The sequence below is a fragment of the Seriola aureovittata genome, chromosome 8 (assembly GCF_021018895.1).
Source record: "Seriola aureovittata isolate HTS-2021-v1 ecotype China chromosome 8, ASM2101889v1, whole genome shotgun sequence".
NCBI lineage: Eukaryota > Metazoa > Chordata > Actinopteri > Carangiformes > Carangidae > Seriola > Seriola aureovittata.
Genome location: NC_079371.1, coordinates 23,383,868 through 23,407,375, shown reverse-complemented (window position 1 = coordinate 23,407,375; position 23,508 = coordinate 23,383,868). Strand labels below are relative to the sequence as shown.

The 23,508-nt window shown below is 38.9% G+C and overlaps 1 protein-coding gene across 1 annotated transcript in view; it reads left to right on the top strand.

Moving 5' to 3' along the window:
- The window catches only part of il1rapl2 (interleukin 1 receptor accessory protein-like 2), a 185,563-nt gene that overhangs the window by 41,217 nt on the left and 120,838 nt on the right, over positions 1-23,508 (top strand). Inside the window, exons 4-5 of the mRNA XM_056383537.1 lie at positions 16,800-16,986; positions 17,094-17,247. Coding sequence (XP_056239512.1) covers positions 16,800-16,986; positions 17,094-17,247 — 341 coding nt within the window. The remainder of the gene's footprint in view (positions 1-16,799; positions 16,987-17,093; positions 17,248-23,508) is intronic.

Here is a 23,508-nt window from a genome sequence, read left to right as displayed (position 1 = left end):
GTGTAAATAAGCAATTGTTTGCTAACACAGTGTTCACAACCTGATGATCATATAATGGAGCAGGCTCCAATCACAGCTTGTCTTCTTTTAAAACATAATGATCTTGGATGATTTTTAATGGAAAACATTGGTTAAACCATTCTGGCTTGTTTATTTTTGTGTAGTAGATGTAAAAATTAGTCTTTCATCTTCTTTCAATGATTTTCTGTGGGATAACATGCTCCAGGGAATATTGCTGCCCTCCCCACCCCTGCAGTTGTAACATGCTTCATTTTATATGTAATGTGGGGAGCTGTCTGTTTGCCTGTTGATTTTGAAAACACTGAAGATCCCCTGTGTCTATTGTAGTTTGTGGGTTTGTATGAGCTGGAAAGGGAGTACAACCTGGAGAGACCATTATAAAACCAAAGGTGAACAAGCATTAAAGGTGGAGTGACATTCCTTCTCGAGAGACCATAAGTGGAAAATAACATTGTGTGAGACACGGGGCACAGAAAAAGAGAGATGTGCACAGGGATAAGGTGAAAAGAAATGAAAGCAGGTGGGTGGGAAAGAGAGGAAAAGAAAGGAGGGGGTAAAGAGAGACTCAAGGAGAAAGTAGTTAAATTGGAGGGATGGGGAGAAAGGGTAAATAGATGGAGAGAAAAACAGAGGGAGGCTCCAGAGAACACTGCATTGCACATAAGGAGGGAAAGGTAGAGAGAGATGGAGGAATGAGTAGAGGAGAAAAGAAAAGCAAAAATCCATTTTCTCTACAGGTATAAGGACCTCAGTAGGGGGAGAGGGCATGCTGCGACTGCCCAAGACCCTCTATACACCCACTATGATTAGGACACCAGTACAACTACACACACACACACACATATCACTTAGAAAGAAATTGATACACACAGTGAGAGGTCTCAGTTTACTTTTGAGGCTGTAACGCTGCGAGAAAGAGTTTGCACCAAACCTCTATCCTGCAACACTCCACTTTTTGTGAGAGTTGGGTAGAAAAGGAATCAAAAAGTAGACACACACACACAAACACACACACACACGCACACACACACAAACACACAGATACACACACACAGAAGAGGACAAAGAATGTGAAAGACAGAGGACAAAGTGATAGAGAGAAGGACTCTGAGAGAACAAAATAATGAGTGTTAGATTGTGAACAAGGTAGCGTGAGATGAGAGATTTCATGCCTCTGGCTTTGCCTTCACTTCAACACATTGTATTAGATGGAGATATAACTTGTTTTCTGTGTGGGAAAATGAGTGACTGGCTGGCCCTCTGGGATAGTGGGTCTGTGAAATGATTGGCTGGCTGGTCGATTGGGCGGTGGTTGTTTCATTTGGTAACATTTTGGCAGGATGATTAGCTTTGTAGGGTGGGTAGCTGGTTGGTTTGTTGGCAGGGTGGCAGCACCCATGGTGGAATGGGTGTTGAGGTGGATAGGTGTCTGGCTGTTTGACTACATGGTTAACTGTTTGATTGGTTGTTGGGCTGGTTGGTTTGGCTGGCCATCTCAGCTGTGTTTATGAAGCAGGTTTACTGGCTGCTTGACTGTCTGGCTCATTGACTGGGTTGGCGGTAAGACTGTCACCATCAGAAAAACAACAACATCAAGTGTTTGTTAAAATGTTTTAAAATGGCCCAGGGACTTTTCCAGGGGCTCAGGAACCATTTCAGGAACTCAGGAACCTTACCCATATTTTCCATGGCGGGATCCAGAGTGACGTGAAACTTTTTGTTCTTGTATGAATAATAATTGCCTTCTCTAAAGCAAAGGCCTAAGTAGTGGACCATATTTTATACCTTTTTGTAAAACCCCTACGAGAGGAGTTTAGGGTGGATGGCCGGGGTCACAGATTCCTTCATGTCTCCGACCATCAGTCAGTCTTGATTTCTCTTAATCATGGCTACAATCTTTGTCAAACCCTTCACCAAGTAGTTTTAATTGCCTAAACATAACCGAACCTTAACTATAAAGATAGCAGGTCAGAAAACGCTCATATGAGTAATTTTTGAAATAACTGACAACCAGCCAGTTTACTGCTTAGGTATGACAAATTCTTTATAGACGGCTTGATGGATAATGGGGTAGTTGGCTATACAAAATAAACTGCAGTTTATCTACTGAAATTTCAACATCATTATTTCACCTCACATTACATGAAGCAGTGCCACCTATTTACGGTTGTTGATGAAGTCAAATGAAAGACTGAATTCTCATTTCCCATTATTTCTGTGTATACCCCTCTGTTTCACTCTCAGCTATTCCCCTGTGGTATTTCTAGTAAGCCGAACCACCTGTCTCTCTTTGCATTAGAGGATAAATCTACTCTCTGTGGACACTCTCACACAAGAAACGCTCACATAGTTGTCACAAGGGTGTTTTCTAATGCCAGCCAACTGTTAACCTTTCTCTTCATCAGATTAACAGACTGGGAGCAGGAGATAAAGACAGCAAGTGGAAAGAAGAAGAGACAAAGAGAGAGAGAAAGAGAGTGGAAGAGAAACTGACAATGGCAGTAAGAGAGTAAAACAGAGAGTATGAGAGAGTGGAATAGGAGCAGAGAAGGAGAGAGCAGTCATTTGAAGTTTCTTTGGCAGTCCTCTATGACTTGGCAGCCAGAGTCGGTACCACGCTCTTGCCAATGTAGGCCAACATGTGCCAGTGCATGCCAACTTGAGCCAATGCCTGCTGCCCCTCAGTCTTTTGAAAAAAAAAAAAAAGAGAGAAAAAAGAAGAAAAGGAGGCCTTGCTTCTGACACTTTGATGTTCAAGGGGTTTTAAGGTGTTCTGAAATGTGATCTGACTTGGTGGAGATATGGAGGAAAGGACAACGACAGAGGAGAAAGGAGGGCAGAGGAGGAAGTGTGAAAACCAAGCAACCTGTGTGTCAGAGAGGTCTTGTGTCTGAAAGACTGCTCCATAAAGCCAAAGTGGTAGTTTGATCCTCACAACATCCACAGCCCTTAAGTGTCCTGAATGAAGATATGAATCAGCCCTTGAAGTAGAATATAATTAGCTTAAAATTGTAATGCTCGGTCGCTGATTGTGGCCCAGTGGTATTCTACATTTACCATTTACAATTTACATTTATTCATTTGTCTGAAATGGTACAATCCAAAACTTCAAGAATTAGCACCACAACACAAGTGTTTCAAGGGTCACAAGTGCATAGGAAATGACATGTTTTTTTGATAAAGAAATAGAGAGATAGATAGAAAGTGCATATCAGGTGAGTATGTACTTTTGGAAGAGGAAGGTCTTCAGGTCATCTTTCATGACAGAGAGGGATTCAGCTTACTGAATCAAGTTCTTTCATCGCAGTGACAATAAGTCAAGTCGTCATTCATTTGTAAAACATAATCGATGAGAAGGTTAATAAACCTCAATTAAAAAGTTCAGGTAGTTGGGTGTCATGCATTAGTGGCTTGAACGCAAGGTTAGCAGAAAGGTTTTACATGAGCTTTTGCCAGTCGAAGACCAGATGTGCCGCAGCATTTTGGACCATTTGCAGATGTTTTAGTGTGCACACTGGCGGCCCTGACAGAAGGGTGTTACAGTTGTCAAGGGAAGAGATGATCAGTACTTGTCTAACAAGTTGAGCAGCCTACTCAATCAGATAAAAGCTGATCATTTTGATGTTATATTGTGAGAAGCTACACGACCAAGTGACAGGTATAGTATGCTCAGTGAAACTTAGTTGGTCATCAGTCACAATGCACAGATTTCTTGCAGACTTGTTGTTGTTGAGAGCGAGGTGAAGATTGAGTTGAGGGTGGCTTTCCATCATATGAGGCATGCTGAGATCTCTGCGGAGACAGTACGGTCATCTGGCAGGAAGGACAGATAGCGCTGGGTATCATCAGCATAGAAATGGCAAAATTATGTGAGCTGATAGTCAGAGGGAGATGGTGTATATCGACAAGAGATGCAGATGAAGCATTTATCCCTCTCAGTGCCCCAGAGGAAAATAAGTGATGTTTGGACTAATTTCCTTGCTGTGCCACTTTGATTCTTGGTCTTTAGAGACCTTACTCTCTGCTACTGTTGAGTAGTTTGTACTTCTGCAACTATTTTGTGCAATTATAATTATATTATTAATTGTGAATGCTCCAGGTATTTCTGGCCATCAACCCTTTGGTGAAGAGGCCATGAGCCCACAACCAATACTGCAATCGCTGCTTACAGTTTTGGCTTGATTCTTTGAAATGACAGCATTCAGAGAGCCAACACTGTTCAGTGGTTTGTATTAAACAGTAATAAAATGCTTAAACAACAAGGCAAAGAGAAGGCTAAGCTCACTCCAAAAACAAGACTGACACCAACAAGCCTCAGTGGACAGGTTTAAATATACCTGACCCTCTGGACAATTCTCTAAAACTCTGGTATACTCACTTTGTATAATATCGGTGTGGCTACTACAGCATGGTAAAGAGTAGAATAGTAGAGTAGAGTGGAAGAAAGATATTGATTTGGTTCAGTTTAAGATTAAGGTTGAAGAAAGATTGTGGTCATGCTTAATAAAAAAAAAAAAAGAAAATGTCAACTGAAGGTCTGTGAAAGGATGCAGCCTATGGTAACCTGCTCAAAAGTCTGATGCACTGCACCCCCGTCCACACCATTACTTTCTACCTCACTACATAAAGGGCAACCCACAAATTTTGAAGTGCTGAATCGTTCAATACGGATGAGACTTCTGGTAATACTGCACTGTTTTATGATGCTTTTGCTATTATTTCAAAATGCTGAGGATATTTTGGACATTTTTAGGCATCAACCCTTTGGTAAAGGCTGTATTAACACTGTCAAAATTAAGTGTGCCATACTGTTCACTGTAGTGTCTTTAATAGTAATAACGTGCCAAAGAGCCTCTGAGGTCAGCAAGATTTTTCATATGCAAACAGCAAATAGCACCATCAAAATGATCCTGTTCTAGCTATATGTATACATTGCCCCTCTTCACTTGTGTCAGTAATATAACCTTGAATGACTTATGCCTGGGACACTTGGTAAAGGCAACACTATAGTGGCAGGTATGACAGAAATCCAGCAGTACTCTGGGTTCCAAAGACCAGAGCTGAAACCCATCAGTCAAATAAGTCTTTATTTTAATTTCAGTTTCTGCAGAGCCCAGCATGCTGTCTTAAGTTGCCAATCAGCTTAATGATTTATAGGATTTTATTTATTGTATTTTACCTTCTATTTAACACAGCTTTAATTAACACTATAGTTCTGTGTGTGGGACTGACATTGTTGCAATTAATGAGCTAAATCAATGCGAATGAAATTACTGATTTTGGGAAATGTATTTATAGTGTTGAGACATAATCAGTCAAATGTGCAAAAGACAAACATTTTGAGTTTGTGTACCACTACGCAGCTCAATGTTCACTCTGATTGATATGAACAAACTGCTTTGAAGTTCAGTGGAGTCCACATTACAACACAAAAACATATGCACATAAATCACATAAATGTAAGAATAAGTAAATGAACTTAAACCATCCAACACAGGCATAAATTTACAGAAGACCAAGCCTGCACAGCAACTTAATTTTAAATACAAGCCTTGGGGTAAATACACTCAGTACTGCATACAAATGATGCACAAACACACACACACACACACACACACACACACACGCACACGCACACACACCTTGGCCAGGTGAGTCCAGACACAGTTTTCTTCACAGATGCATTTGGCTTTCATGCTGTGTAACCCAAGCTAAACCCGTCACTACATGTTTTTTTTTACATCTTCACTCATGCATAACCAAGGATAAATATAGGTAGTTGTCCATTTGACGCCAAACATTAATTATGTTCCAATTTTCCACTTTTCAAAGTAGACAAGTGCCCCGGGATCCCAGATCCTCAGGAGGCCTGGAAGGCTCCGAATTCACTGTGTGGCAATTTGTGGTAATTTAATTAATGGCAATTTGTTTTATCATAGTGTATGCAAAACTAAAACACAGTCATTGAAATGATGGGGGCCTTGTACCTGCAATATTGCCTCATCTTGAGACCTAATCTTGAGTCTTGAGTAAAAAAATATTCTATGCTAATCTACTACTTTCCTGCTTAGTTGTATTAGTTTACAATGTGCTTACATGGTGCAGTTTACTAAAAAAAAAAAAAAAAATCTATATATATTCACATGCAAGTGGCAGGGAGACAGGGGCCAATAGAGTCTTACAGCTCTTTTTTGCTTTGGGTGAACATGAACACAGAGACTATTAATTCTTGCATATTGTTTTTACATATTTCTGTATTTCTATGACTTGATTTAAAAAGGATATAGGACACTTGGGGAGTTGGTAAAACAATTTGGAGAAATGAAGATGGTCGAAACACCTGGCATTCCCGTAATGAATTGAAACGCTTCTATCTACTCAAATCAGGCTACTGGTTTCTTTTATTTGCACGACACAAACAGTCATATACAAATGTAAAAAGAGATTAAAAAAGTAAAGTATCAATTAAAGACTGGTGCCATATGTTTGACAATTCTCAGCTTACCTACAGATGTCCAGTTTATCCAGAGCAATTGTCCATTACTATTCAAAATGAAATTTTAAATCAAATATCATGTTTGCAGTGGTCATACAATTCAGTAAAATTAAATAAAATTTAGGCAGTGGTGTCACAGACAGAACAGCAGGGACCACACTGACCTCAGCCCCACAAGCCCAGACCCTGTCTCCTTCTAGAAACGCTCCTGTGGCCAATCAGTTCAGTTTACGACAGGTGGACTCCAGTCAACTTCTACATTCATCACAAAGATAATTAAAGCAAACAGGATACACCTGCCACAATAAATTATATATTTCAATAATTGTTTTTTTATTTCCATTTTGTCATTATTGGTAACTAAGTGTAGCTTGATGAGCAAAAATTATTAAATCTACAACACAATAAAGTGGAAGGATCTGACTACTTTCTGAAGTCACTGTAACTGCTCTTAGTGATTCAGAGCATTAATGAATGTTTAATGGTAAATGACATGACCATTTAATGTTATGGTCAGGATAGCATACTGTTAGTTTTTAGTATAGGTGGCTACAGGTGGAATTGAATACCATACTGTGGCAGAGTTTGCTTTCCAAGTTTTGCTGACCCCAAAAAGGCCTGTGAAAGCATTTATGATAAGTTATGAAAGTTGTAATACGTCTCTTTTTCAGCACATTGGAGTTAGTTGTGTGTTTTAGGATCATCTAGACTGGTTTGGTGTTTGTCTAGTTGTTCAACCAGTTTTTATACAGAAAAATCAATCTGGGAAAACCAAAAAACCAAACATTATGTTCCTGTTTTTCCAGCTGATCGACATGCCTTCATTGTGTTTCTCTTCTGATATACAGTATACAGAATGTATGTACATAGTGAGTGTAGATGAAGTGATCACTCTGGTATAAGCTGTCCACTGAGACAAATGTTAGGTTGTTGCTTATCAGTAGTGGCACATATTGATCTGTTCCTCAGAGGCTGAGGTTGCTGACCTTATGCATACAGGAATATTAGCACTCAAATGTAACACACACACACACACACACACACACACACACACACACACACACACACATTCATGCTTTCACTTTTATACAGTATAAAAACACTTGGCCAAAAATGGAAGAGAGCATGAATGATAGCTTTGCTTATGCACAACACACAGACATACAATACCCAACAAATGCACATGCACAGTGCAACACTGACACAACATGGCTCAAACATTAAGTTGAATGGTTGCTACCTTGAACAATTTTCATGTGTCAGTGAGTTGACACAGGCTAGTATGTATGTCTGAGAGTATGTGTGTGTGTGTTGTTTGATTTGTGTGTGTATTCTCTTTAGTAACTTTAATTATCAAAAGAGTGCAATTATTTTTTAATGAGGTTCAAATTCATTTTGAAGCAATTTAGTTGTTTTTTAATCAAAAAAGACTTAAAAGGACCTAAAGACTTTTGTAATCTTAATAAAATGACTCAGAGTTGCACCCACTGTTGTAATGAATGAATGTCTCCAGTAACTTAAAAATAGTAAATGCAATGCTTACAAACCTCAAGTCATTTATAGTATAATTAAAATTCATTGATAAAAGCATATTCATTGCTGCCATTTGGTGTAAAATGCCTGAATTAAACACTGAAAAAACCTCTGCACAAGCAGCATTTGTGACCTTATTGATGTAACATACAGCCTGTTGTTGTTGGCCTAATACATGCATCCATATACTGTATATAAGCATTTGTGTTCAGCAGTGGCAAACTATGAGTATTACCGCTGTGCCACAGGCATAAAGCTATAAAAGCTTAAACTTTTGTCAGTATTGACATTCTACACATTGTCAGCTCAGATAGATTCCCTACATTTCAACTGTTCAGTTCATTTTACAGAAACCATGAGTACAAAAGTATAATTCATTCAGATTTACCAGCATCGTAAACCAGCAAACCACTTCAACGGTGGTGACTCCCTACCGTCGAAGTGGTTGTGAAATCCGATTGTCTATCTATTCCTAAATTATTTATATTCCTTCAGTCTATAAGTGTCCACTGTCTATTGCAGACTGTCCTATCACTTTGTCATCTGTGATGTGACTGCTGTTTAACTGACTAAAGTGGCTGTTCTGCTAGCTTCACCCCCTGGACAGAAAAAGGTAAACCTCTGCAAGATAGCTCTGGTCTTTGGTAAGGCCTAGGGCAGTGATTTTTGGTCCCACCCACTATTTATCAAAATGTGATTGGCTAATTCACCTGCCACTTTCTAAACAAACACATGTGGCTATGGTGGCTTCAGGGCGTTCTGTTCCAATTATGAAGTCCTATCCAATGAGTGAGCCAGCTAACATTTTCTCTGGCTCGTCAGCAAAAAAAAAAAAAAAAAATTGGATGATGATTGGATAACTCTCTTTTCATGGTTTTAGGAAAGTAACTTTTCGTTTCTGAAGCAAACTTGATAGAAAATGAGTCTAGATTTAGAATTAGAAGAAAATAATTATTAAATGAAAGCAATTAAACGTAACATTTAAAATGCTGATGTGTTTAGCCTTCTCTGAAGGCATAGAATGCCCTGAGGGTTCCACCACTGGTGTTCAGTTACTTGCATGCACAGAAATGTGTACGTGCTTGTGTGTGTGAATGTCTCAGCAGGCGCAGGTGTCCGCGCTCTCTCTCTCTGCCTGTTAGTTAGATTGATAGTCAAATTAATCTGCAGCTCCATCCAGGTATAAACACGCTGCCTGCTGGCCAGGATACATCCCCCTCTATTAGCGCCATAATTCAACGCACCCTCCAGCAGCCTGCCCTGATCATAGGAGGGTAATTGCAGGGAAGGTGAGCTTGATTTATTGACGGAGAGGATATGGTGGATTATAAATTGATTTGGAGATTAATTTATCGCTCATTTTGCATCTTAGATAATTGGAATTTGTGTTTTTTGGAGAGCACTCTGCAGCAAGTACAAACACACACACACATACACACACACACACACACACACACACACAAATAGGACACAAATCTGAAATATTAGCGGTCAGCCAAAGTGCAATGTGCCTAGAGTTTTAGGAGTGGTGCTGCATTCCTTGAGGACACTTTGGAAATGATAGTGGACCATGTAACAGATGCACAGCAATCCCTACAAATTAGGATCAGAGTGTAGCAATGAAAAAATCATTATAGCCTCAGTACATATGCTGTCTATGTGCCAGTGTGCCTCCAACAGCTTTCAACTTGAACATGAACTTCTGAGATGAGGGCTACAACAATGGAGGAAAACTAATCCAACCAGTAGACTGTTATAATTTGTAGTAAACAAGTTTCTGTATAATTTTATAACCATAAACCATACTTTTCAGAATGTCATTCTGAATGTCATAATTTTACAGAGTGTCATGTCATTTTAATTTTTTTTCAGTTGCTTTCTCAGTTGATTAGTCACTTATGTTTCCAGTTGTACTGAAAGATGTATTCGCTCACACCTGGTACCTGTTTCAGCCTGGCAGCACATTCCTCATGTGTCTTGCACATAGGGAGTCATGAACACACCCATATGCACATACTGGTAAGAGTGAAATCCCATGTTTTACTCATAAATGTCTTCAAATGCAAATACAGGTGACCAACTCTACCCTTTTTTCACGATGTTACAAAATAACAAGCCACATGCAACAGACAACACACACATACAAGCGCTGGGGTGTGTGTGTACATCTGTGTGTGCACCAGACTTGAGTTTAATGTAGAAACTTGCTGATAACAAAGGGGTTATGAATGTCAGCCACTCACATTAGATGCAGAATGGGAGCCACAAATCTTTTGTTTCACCTTTTAAATCTCTTTTTTCACCTCATTCATTTGAGGATGCAGCATCACTGGACGCATTTTACTGGCATTAAATTGCCAAGACCCCTCAAGAGCTTATTTGTAAAGCATGTTTGTTACAGAAGTCCTGCACAGAGCAGCAAAGGACACACGTTAAGAGAACTATCAGCGGAGTTGATTTCACAACATATGGCATTTGGGCATTAAAGTGTCTACACACATGTATATTTGTAACGCTTTCATTCATTTACTCTACAGTATACGTATTAAGTTTAAGGCCTAGTTCGACATTTTGAAGTTGAGTAACACATACCACTCTCCTGTCTGCATGCTAAAAATAAAGCTACAAACAGCTAGCCTGCAGTCCAAAGGCAACAAAATCTGCCTACCAACATCTTAAAAACACACATTAACTCTCCTATAATCACAATATGTCTTTTTACACTTAAAACAAATCAAACAAATGAAATATAACATATAACATTAGGTGTCATAGGTTATTAGGTGAGCTTTAGAGGTGCTGGTTCCCGTGGACAGAACAAGAATTGCAGTTTCTACCTGTTTTAAAATATCTATGCTAAGATAAGCTAGCCAGCCACTGGCTTTAGTATCAATGCTGAATCATACCCTCAGCAAAAAAGTGTGTGAGTGTATTCCCAAAAATGTTAAATTATTCCTGTAGTATAAGTTAGTTTATAAGGAGTGCCATTCTGCTCAATGTAAATGATACTAAAAAGAACTGGCCATGTCAACTCATGTGCAGTCAGTGCTTCACTCAGCCTTAAATATCCGCCCCTCCTTTTTTTAATTGAGTGAACTGACCCTTTAATATTTCTGTCCTTACAGGCTGACACTGACACTTTATTCATGTGGATGCAATAATCCTATTATCACAGCTTATTTCTCAATTACATATTTAATTTCCCGCAGATAGTAACAACTCCAGGTACAGTAAATAGCGTTTTTGAAAACAGATTAGACTCCATCATCAATGATCCTGACAAACTAGAGTGTTGTTAATGCTGCTTTTCTAGACTGCAAAGTGTGCGCATCTCATGAGAATAAAATAACCTGAGGCAATGAAATGCAAACACATCTCTAATCAGACCAAGATGAACTATACATATCCTGCACAATCTAATATGTAGCACCATATTAGCTCTGTTTTTCAGTATTTTCAAGCTTTTTGCTCATTGCCCTGTCTTGCAGCCATTTCCTTGTCTGTTTAATAAAGTCCTTTTTGTCAAGGGAACCAGGGTGATGCTACTTGTAGGTAGGGCTACAAAAGTACATTTTCCCTGCAGAACTCTATTTTCATTTCCTGAAAACATAAAATGTTGATAGTTAGCCAAGAAGATTGATACCACGAACATATCTGTATGATAAATACAACTACAAGACTATACCCAGCAACCGGTTAGCTTGGCATAAAAAGGCATGTCTTGTAGAATTCTCTGGTCCTGTTACATAACACACCATAAAACTTCACTTGTAGATTTACACTTTGTATTTTTTCTATGAATTAAATGAAATGAAGTTAATTAGTGAACTTTGTTCTACTAGGTGGATTTTGTTATCTTTGCACACAGCAAAGCTTAGCTAATCTAACCAGCTGGCTGTAGCTTTATATTAAGCATTCAGACATTAAAGTGGTATTGATCCTCTCATCTAAGCTTTGGAAAAAAAAAGCAAGTATTTTCCAAAATGTCAAAACTTTTCCTTTAAAGGAGTTCCAGTATTTGTAAGTTTTGCCATCGCTACATAGCCAATGTTAGCATTAACAGCCATTTACTTAAAAGTCTAGAAGAAACTTTACATTTCATCATCAACCTTCATTTACTCACTAAGAACTGTCTCCAATGGTGGAGAAAAAACCATCTTGTTTTGCTTCAATTTCTATCGCTTCTTTTCTTCTAATGAAGTTAGCATGCTGACCAGCTAGCCATGGCCTGGTCAGACTGTCCTGTCACTTTCTGATACTGAGACACTGTACCGTCCAATCTGCCCTGAAGAAGTAGCGCAGCTCAGAGAGCATATTATAAACTCTGAACAATGGCTGAAGCTCTTACCAAGACTGTCAAGTAAACATCTGTTGACGCAAACGTTGGCTATGTAGCAGTAGCAAAACTTACAAATAGCACCTTTAAATATTTTGGATATACACAGTGATAGCGTTACAATGTGCAATTAAGTAGAAACCTTACACTGTCCAGGACAATCATAACTGCTCTGTCTGAACAAATTATGCTATCTTATCAAACATCTATGAAGGTAAAATCAAGGAGCAATACTGAAAATACATCTCTTGGCAAGGAAACTGATGCATTTATTTCAAACACTTTTGATTCTAAAGTTCTTCTTGGAAGAAGCCAATTAAATGAAAGTTCATATACTTCATATACTGAACATACACAGGGACTCCTGTGGTGTTCAACATATCCAGGAAATGTTTGGAATGAAATCATGTAGTTTTGTTTTTGATGTACGCTCTGTCTTTCATTCTGCTCCACCTGCTTCTTCTTTAATTAATGATTTCCCAGAATTTCTCAAACAAAGGGCATGAACATAACAGTGTGGGAGGTATATAATTAACTTAAGGTTAGCTGGAATCTGTTGGATATTCATTCACTGTATATTTCTTACCAACACTCAACATTCTCAAATATTTTCAGTGCTGGGTATTTCTTGTTTGCCTTGCAGGTAATTGGCAATGGAAAAAAAATTATATCTAATTTCCAACATCAAGGGAACTTCATTATTTTAGGTGCAAAGATTTTTTGTGATTAAAGCACAGCTCCACAACACAATGTACAACTTAAGCGGGTAGACCATTTAATACTCGGATGTCTTTTACTTCAGGGGCATTTTAGTAACTGAAGCATTTAAATGTATTTCACACAGCACTAGATATCAATGCACACCCACACGCAGTCATGATTTGCATTCGTAAGAGGTGCACAGCGTGTGCTAAATGCTTCTGACACAGCGTTTGCATTGTAGTCTAATTGAATCGTCATGTTTATGGTGAGATGTGCATAATACATTTCTTTTTTACATAGATGCTGTTTTTACCATTTAGCATTTGGCATCTGGTTTCTGGGTTGGACAGGCAGAGGGGGAGAGACCCTGACAGAGGCTGATACGACAATGAAAAAGAGAATAAAATGTGGAAGGACACAGCAGAGAGGGAGACAAGATGAAGCTGCTTCAGTTTAGTTCATCTCAGTTCAGCGTGTGTTACTGGCATAAATGTATAGAACAATATCATCAAAGCAAAAAGATAAGAGAACGTTTTAACATAAAATCCTTCACCGCTTTTGAAATTGATTTTGTATCAGAGCCATTGCGAGGGAGGAACCAGATTTCTTTGAATTCAAATTTTTCATCACCAGTATTGACAGTGCATGTGGAAGTTCAACACGTGCACTGCAATCCATATGTGTCATATCTAATTGCCCATCAGTACACAGTATAATCTACATACTTACAAGCAGAGGTGGGTAGGTGGGAAGAGTCAGGTCCTGAGTCACTAAATTAGTATTTATGGTCTGGGTTCAGCTTAATGCAAGCAGCTTAACATCATAACATAAAACCTGAATTAACTTATATTTTGGGAACTTTAGAACAGCAGAAATAAGTTGTGAACACAGCACTGACATAGTGTCAATGTAATACAAGTAATGCAATATAAGCTGTTATGGCTAGCATGTTAGCAAGCAGCTAACACACACATCTAGCAAACACGGGTGTCTCTGGGTACGTTAATTAATTAATTTTTCGAAGTCTAATATTATCTCTCTTTTTAGGTCTATTTTTGGTCTCCAGCAACCCCTAAGTAAAATAGTTGGCTCTTAAGCTGCTACGTGCTACACAATGTTCACATGCTAACTGCTAACTTATCTTTATCTTTCTGCAAACATGTCATTTTTTATTTTTTTGTCAATATATATGTATTAATATATATATATATATATATATATATATATATATATATATATATATATATATGAAAGTAACAACAACGTTATAGCCACTTCAACAGACCATAGTATAGTAAGTTACGTTAATGTTAGCTTGCCTTTTTATAATATCCTAGCTTGCTTGTTTGTCTGTATTTCACTTTATTTTTTAGTTTTTATTTGTTGAAGTAATTTTTCACTTAGTTTTCCAAGGCTTACTTTTATTATATTCAAGTTGAGTTATTGTAATTGAAAAAAGAACGTCAAAAAATACTTTTTGTCAAGGTCTTTGTTGACGAAAAGGCTGGGTGATGTGCATGTGAGAGAAAGTGAGAGAGAGAGAGAGAGCCACAGCAGCATACAGGGAAGGTAACTGAATCACTGGAGGAGAAAACAAGATGGTGCAGGTTGCAGATGGGTTGATGAAGAGGAGAGAAACTGAGGGATGGATGGATAAAAGGCTTTCCAGGCCTCTAGTTCAATGCTCAGTGCTCTTGGTTAGGTCAATGACTAAAAAAAAAATCCCTGTGTCCCCTAGAAGACACACACACACACATGCACAAGCACACAAATACACAGATACACAGCATTGATGGGATAAGTGGTTTAGATCCACTTAGATGAGAGGTTGTGGTTAGGGGACAATGGGTGAGTCCTGTGTGTGTGTTTGTGCGCGCTTGGGTGAGAGAGAAAGAAAGAGAGATCAATGTGGTCTTTTGTGTCTGGAGGTGAACTTGGGAGAACACGCACAACAAGACCTACACAAGCAATTACAATCACCTTGAGGAGACACCGCATCACACATTTCATAACAAACTTTAAACTTCATTCTTTTTGGTTCATCAGATAATTCGGCCCAAGCACCTACTGACACTCATGAAACGTCATAACAGCAGGATGTAGTGTCATATCTCGCTTGCAGCCTCCCACATAGCACCAATACAACTCACCCTTTTCTCATTTTTCTCTTTAACATAAAGCCCGCAGATCTGTCTTACAAGTTATTTTTTTCAGCTCTGCCCTCATGCACCTGATCCAAGTAAGAGCTGCACCTTAATTGTATCAGGTGTGCATCAGGTGGGCTGTACAATTAGGCTGAGAAACATATGTAACTCATGTATCTGTACATGTATCTAAAGTAATGTAACATAATAAAATACATTTTAATGTATTTCTTTAATTAACATTAATTATGTTTTCAGCCACCGCTGTACACCAAGCGTTGACATATTATCTTTTTCTATGTATAGAAAAACATCTGTCAGCTACGACTGGAAAAGAGGTTAATTATGGAAGTAAAAGCCAAACCAGAACAGATGCACTGTGACCCCAAAATGAATAACTCGGCTCTGTGTGTTCTTCATATCAGAACCCCGTTCACATTACGCAGTCAGTTAATCTGTAGTTACCAAAACATATGAACTGATGTAACTTTAAATGTATTTGTCAGGAAAACATCTATGGAAAGTCATTAATCTTAACCAAAATTTAGCCTTTAGATATTCTCTGTTTTGTACCAAATTTAGCTGCTTGTTACTCTCCAATAGTTTTCCGAAGTGTGTGACCTTCGGCCAACACTGTGTTTGTTTCATATTGTACAAAGAGTACATTGAATTATGTTTATTTGCAAACTCTTTCAAAATGTCTTTAGTGTACAATCTGTGTATACTATGCAATTAGGACACCATATATTATAATATTTGTTATATTAGTCAGGATTAGTGGTAAATTCATCATATTTATTTTATTTATTTACTTTTTTATGTTAAATTGACAAAAATTTACTTTAAAGAAACATTTTTTTGCTTTGACAGTTTGAGCCTTTTTCAAAGCGCATCTGAAAAAATAATATAATCACTGATGCATGTCATTGCCATAACACCTATAGTTTCTTCATTTGGGATGAGGATCGACATGGACAAGATACAGAATAGTTAACAACCCATGAAAGGAATACACCATCCCCTCGATGGTGTGCCTTCACAGGGTTTAATTTCTTATAGAATTTGATTTGTCTGTGTGTGTTAGAGGTTGTACAACCCATAATTTCTTCTGGATGCCGAATCCTTCATTGTTGTCGATGAAACACTGAGATGTCTGAGGGCCTATAATTTCACCAAAATACCCACAACAGCAGCCAATACTGGTCTACCCAATACTTTGACCATGAAAACAGCTCTTACACCGCTTTACACAGAGTTCCAGTGTTGGACAATTGGAGGAATCACTCATCTCAACATTCTCATTTACTCTTGGACACATAATCAAATCTCCTCAAAAAAAATCCATTCAGATTCGACTGGGGTTGCTGGACTTCTAATAGAAATACAGATTTCACTCACATGTTATCTTTGTGATGTTGAGTAGTTCAGATTCACAGATTGGATTCAGCAATTGAGCACTTCTTTTCCGAGGAACTCTGCATATTTGTAAGGTTTTAAAAATCTGCCACCGTCAATAGAGGAACGTGGTGAAAACATTTTCCCAATGTTGTGTTTGTGATCTGTTCAGGAACTCAACATACTGCATGAAAGTCTCCATGTCGATGACGGTGGAGGAGAGTGACGAGGGGAAATGCTTCAGCAGCAAAATCCGCCATCTGGAGAAAGCTGAGATCACCCACAGCAAAATGATCACCTGTCCTGATATAGAAGACTATATGGCTCCGTACATACAGCCACAGATGACCTGGTATAAGGTATGACACACACATATACACTCACACATATACACACACCTAATAGCTACTGTATGTCCTCTGTAGACTGTTGTAGCTGAATCAATTCTGTGTGTGTCTGCTGTCAGGAGTGTGAGCGGGTTGAGTGGAGAAGTTCCATCACTGTGAACACCACACACATCTGGATACCTGAGGTGGAGGAGGGTGACGGGGGAAATTACACCTGTGAGTTACAGTATGGATCGAGACTTGTGCGGCGGACAACACAACTCAAAGTGACAGGTAGGACACAGTGCATTAACGGATGAATGGTCCTATGAGGAAAATCTACATCACAACGTAACTTGTAGAGGCGTTTGGGTTCATCTCAGTCAGCAGTTGCCCTGTGGTCTGTTTGAACATGGTAATTTTTCAGTATTAAGACAAATATTCCCCTGAAATATAACCTTTTTTTTTTTTTTTTTTTTTAACTAACATTGCCCAGAACAGGCTGTGGAACACCCTGACATTCGCAAATTGCTATCTTACGATTACTGCATCAACAATCAGATGCAACACATCATTTTAATAAAATCTGAAACACCTGATGTTGTAAACCTGTAATTTTCTGCCAGAGAACGTAACATAGGAATGACTCTGGCCAGCTGCAAAAGATCAGCAGCACACCGCAGGCGCTGGTGTTACGTAGTTCCTGCTCAGTCCATATATAGTATCTGCAGGTGCTCACAATGCACATGTGAGAATTTAGTGATGAACTGAAGTGAAACTGATTTAATGGAGCAGAAGCTTGTGGATTTTCCCTTTTAGTGGTTTTGGTGATTCGGAGGCTTAAAGACGTCGAGCTGTCTGCTTAAACTGGACTAAATCTGGTTGAAAAATGTCAAGTGTTCATATAATATTTATTTAAGAGACATTCAATGACCGCATTTCCAACATGTAGCCTAACTGTTTCTACAGGAGACCCTGGACATAGTAAATTGGTTTGAAATTGAAATCCACTTTACATATGTATTAGTGTGATGGAACATGGAATGGCAACTTCTGCTCCCAACCCAGATTTGTATGTTTACTGGCACTGCAAAAACTACATGGTGGATAGATGGATTGACAGATAAATGAATGGATGAATACACAAATTAATGAATTAATAGGATAGGTCAGAACTGGTCAGGAGGACAGGTGAGGCTGTGAGATAGTACCAGAGTATTTATCTGATTTTCAAATAATTCTAGGCTTGATGGATTATATGTATATATTAGATGTACCCTCACACAATGGGTTTGTGTGAACTGGCTGCAGTAACACAGTGGAAACACAGTGGGCTTAAACCATGGCAGAAATATGTTCTCTGCTTGCTTTTAATGTACAGTGGATCTCTGAGTGACTCCATCCATCATTATGACAGATGCCCAGACTCAGCGATACATCATTCATCATTACTACAGCACTTTTAAAGTTTCCTTGAATGCACAAATACAAAGTTATCCTAAAACAATTGAATGCATTTACATTCCTGGCACCGTTTTGTGTGTTTGTATTTGGTCTATTTGTCTTATTCCCACATTAAACATAGATTGTTTCAGGCTCCAGTGACTTTTGACTTGACGTTGACTTGGCAGGAACATCTGCACTTTGCTGTTATGAGTTTAAGCTGACTTCCATTTGCACTTTTGTATTTCATGTGTGTGCGTTTGTGTGTGTGTGTGTGTGTGTGTGTGTGTGGGTGTGGGTGTGGGTGTGGGTGTGGGGGGAGGAGGAGCTGCATTCCCTTTGATTGTGTGTTCATTCCTGCTTGTGTTCTTATTGTTGTGCCATGTGCAATATGCCTGTTGGTGCAATGACAACACACTGCTTATTTTCTATGACACACACACACGTACCCTGCCTTTGCTTCTCTTTACACTGTTTGGCACTTGCATTCACATCCACACATGAAAACACACAAACTGACTCATCTTCCAGTCCATAATATGATGTGCCATGATAAGCAGCATGGATTGAGAGAGGATACAGCTTCAACAGTTTCCTTTCAGAGTTCTTGCATTCATGGCTCCATATTGCTTCCACTTTGAATCCCAGAGCCAAAGACAGGATCACATGTACAAGTACCTCTTCTTCAGTAGAGTTGATATGAGAAGCCATAGCTTCATTTGTCAAGGAATTATTCAGTCCCACATTTTCTGGGTTCAACCGCGCTCATGTGGAGGGAGATAAGAGCAGAGAGAGGAAATCACAGCCTTTCTTACACAGTACATTTTCTCACTATGCATTTATTGTCTATGTACTGTAAGGGAAATTGTTTCCTGTGTTGTGTTGTCTCACTGGAACATCTCTCGGGTTGGGCATAAAGCATTGCTTAAAGGTCCCATATTTTACACTTTTCCAGTGTAGTTTCACATTTCCTCTCTCAGGCTTCTCTTTGGAGCTCTAGTAACAACAATTTGGTGAGCCAATCACAAGAGAGAAGGCTCTAAGCCTCTCTTCTGATTGGCTGACAGTTGTCTGAGTGATCCAATAAAGCAGATTTCAGGTAAAACACAAAAATTACAAACCAAATCTTACAAGGTTGGATGGTGGGTCCAGGTGGGTGGGGCTTGCGGCATGGCTGAGAGCGGTGACTGCTTTGTTGTGACATCACTAAGTCACAGGAATTCCTGATTGCTCATTTTAAGGCTCAGTTTCTGAATACAGGCTGTGTGCATTTCTCTGTGGACTGAGCGCTTTGATACTTTCATAGTATTAATATAGAACCTATACCTGCTTTATAATCAAAAAAGACATGGGAATCTACTTTTATACAAATGGGACCTTTGATGCTGTGATCAAATAGGATTATTTTTATTGTGTTGTAATAAGGAGAGAAATAGCTCAAAGGATAGAGGGAGTATTAGAACGTACAAAAAAATGTAAAAAAGAAAATCGTTGGTAAAATATAGTACAGCATAAATTTTTACCTTTGATAAAATGTATCTTTCTGTTTTTTACATTGACCTTTCCTAACATAATACTGTTCACACTGTGGCAATAAAAGCAGGTAAATGAGATGTAAAGGGACACTGAGGTTCGACACTGTTGTTGTCCTTTCTCAGAGGATTTGAATTTTTATTTGTGTCGTGCTGTTTTAATCCCTGCGATATATGTAAATCTGTTCGCAGAGATGTATCACATTGTCGGTCTGAATTTTCGTGGTAGGTTGTGAGGTTTGCTAATTGTGGTTTCTCTCAAGGCAAACAGTGCCATTATAATGAGACCATACTGAAATACTCTGCATCAGTTTGATTCCTCCTACTATAAACTCTGACTTTAGATGCTACATACACAAAATGCTGTGAGATCAATTTATTTCATCCTGTTTTGGAAACCAGAATATCAGTTTGAATCTTATTATCTTATTACTCTCTCTCCTCTTTCATCCTCTCTCTCTTCCTCTCTGTATTCACCCACATTCAGATCTATGACTCTTCCTGTCAACCTCCTTTTTCTCCATTTCTACACACAGAAAGCTTAAGGCCAGTTCTCAGGCCATTCCAGATCTAATCCGCATGACCCACAGAGAGACTTGTGTGACTGTTTACATGCATGAATACATATGAGTGTGTGTGTGTGTGTGTGTGTGTGCGTGCGTGCGTGCGTGCGTGCGTGCGTGCGTGTGTGTGCATCTTGACTGCCGACTAGTTGCAAAAGATTTACTGTGTCATGGTACTTCAGCATTTTAGCAGCAACATTTGCTGTTGTAAAGGATCCATCTCTCTCACATGGTGGAATCGGGGATTTCTTCAACTTCAGCTTGGTATCTCCAGCAGCACGCCTCTAACGATGAATAAACAGTGAAAACCAGCCCCCAAGATATCTGTCAGTGTGTGCCAGGCCTTGGCTAAACATCTCTGTCCTTGATCCTGTAGTTAGGTCTGTGTCTCTTGGCAGAAGGCTTTATGGCTGTGCTTTCAACATTAAATGGAGATTAAAGTAAAGACACAGACAGAGCTTGCAGATCAGCTGTTGGCTATGATGTTGATTCCAGCAAAATACACTTATCTGAAAAGAAGCACTGGAAATAGACCCAAAGTTAACTGAGATCGAGGAAAAACCTGCAGTAAGGAGGGTATCTCCTAAATGTGACACTCTGGATGTTCTTCATCCACAGCTTCTTATTGTTACCTTTTAAACATTCACAGCTTTTAATTAACTGCTGCACCTGAGGGAAGCGAACACTTTGTAAGGCTGGATAATCTTTTGTCTTTACAATGCTGTTCAATCCGAAGCCGTGGGACATCCTTGGGTCTAGACTCTAGATTGGTTGTGTACCATTTGGGGTTGTGTGTGTTCTGTGGCCATGAGTCCAGTTACAATGGGGATTAAAGTTGAAATAAAATGGAACAGAATATGGTAGAAAAGGGAAGTCTGAAGAAGGATTGAGTCATATGAGTGGTAGACCACGCCTCCCAGTAAAGATAAGTGATATGATATTGATTTAGCCAAACCTGGTAAACACACTCTTGTGGACAGGTCATGCGAAGAGAAGCATCAGCAACTCAGCCAATTAATATTTTTTCTGTTTTTAATAAAAACCAATCTTTATTTGCACAGTGAAGAAAAAGGTGTGGGAATGGAAACAGACAAAGCAAATGATGCAAAGCAAAAAAGTGTCTGCAAGCCTGTGGAAATGTGGGCGATTTGACAAACTTATATCCTGGATGATTTTACATCATTATGATTAAGAAGATATTTAATTGTAAAAGTTCAGTCGCTGCTAACCAGCCCTTTTTCAAATGTCAAACAGCTAGCTTGCGACGGCAGTCTTTGTTCTGCTCTAAAGGCTCAGTGAGTTTGGCGTAGCAGCACATGTACCAGTTCTCCACCTGAGCAGAATAAGAACCACTGTCACCAGCAGCAGTCCAAGACGGTACAGTTACAGTCCCTCCACGTGATGAGAGACCTAGACTTAGTTTCTAGTTGGGACTTTCACAAAACAGATCACGCAGATCATGATTCAGATAGTGGATTCCAAATCTACCGGAAAAAGACTGTCACAGGATCTTTTAGCCAGATCGCCCACCCCTATGTGGAATGTTTGAGGAAATGCTGCAGCTCTGACACAAGTAGCTTTTCTGATCACTGTTATGACTACTGTTATGTGAATATTAGGAGCTGGTTTGTCAAAATAAACAACAGGTGGAGCCAATTCTCTAGTTGGCTGGCATTAAACCACTGTAGAAGAAGACAGTGCAACAAGACAATGGAGTCAAAAAAGCAGCAGTCAAACCTCAAACTATTATTATTATTATTATCATAAATTGTAAACATGATGAAAATATGGCATTTCTGATTCTTATATGTATCAATTGAAGGAAAGTAGCTGTCTCCTTATCGCTACACAGATGCGATGTTCTCATCTGCAGCTGTTTAATTTATTCACTAAGTCTGTTTCCGTTCCACTCGCATTTTGCTTTTGTCATTATGCAAACATTTCCACCTCAGCTAAGCGTAAGAACTTTTTGTGATATAATGATATATTCCCACAGTTTTTTTTTTTTTGTTTGTTTTTTATCTCAAATTGAAAACTTGCATTAACAAACATGAAAACAGGTGGAAGGAAACCCACCTATTGCCTGGGAAGCGTCAATATCTGTACAACATTTTCATTTCAGCCATCACAAGACGCAACTGTGTGTGAGCGGTGTAATGGCAAGTGTTTTTATAAACTAATCACAGCAGAATATTACAGGAGGAGAGGCTTGCAGTGCTAGTTTTATGAGACTCTACCCACCTCATTCAGCCAGTCTTAAATGAACTTTTAGCAACTGCCTGCTGCTGTTTGGTCTTTGAGTGGTTCTTCCTCTCTGTGTGTTTGTGTGTGTTCATCAACACGCAGTTGTTAGTAATGCTGTATGATCTGTCAAGTGATCACAGAGAACAGTTATATAGTATTACTGCTGTAGCCTGGGGGAGGGGGGTGGGGGGATGGGGGGGTGAGACACACAAACACTTAGGCAAACATAAACAGATGAAGTGCACACATGATCCACTGGTTAGAACGCATCTGATTGGGTCTGAGCAGTGGTAACTCAGGGTCAGTGAAGGGAGAGAGAAATGAGAGGAGGAACAGAGAAAGATAAAGAGAGAGGAAAAGTATTTGAAAATATGACCAAAGTACCACACTTAAATCACGGTTAGCTGACCTTTGACCTTGGATCATGTTGTATGCATAATTCAGGTTATACAGGATGAACAAGGAGAGGCACTAAAATAATGAAAAAGATACAAACTGAGAAAATATCAGAACAAATGAGAAGAAAACCGAGGAAACAGCAAAAATTATAGTTTGAAATGTTGTTTTTATGTCTCAAGTTTGACAGTTGAGCTACAGGGAGAAATAAACTATGAAATATGAATAACATAGATGTAAATGGATGGATAGATAGATTGAGAAGAAGAAAAAGGGAGATGTAGAGTTATCATATTACTAATAAATGCTTTTTTACTGTGCCACTGTAGATACATATTATAATATATTTATATAATATAAATAATACTTAAAGAAAT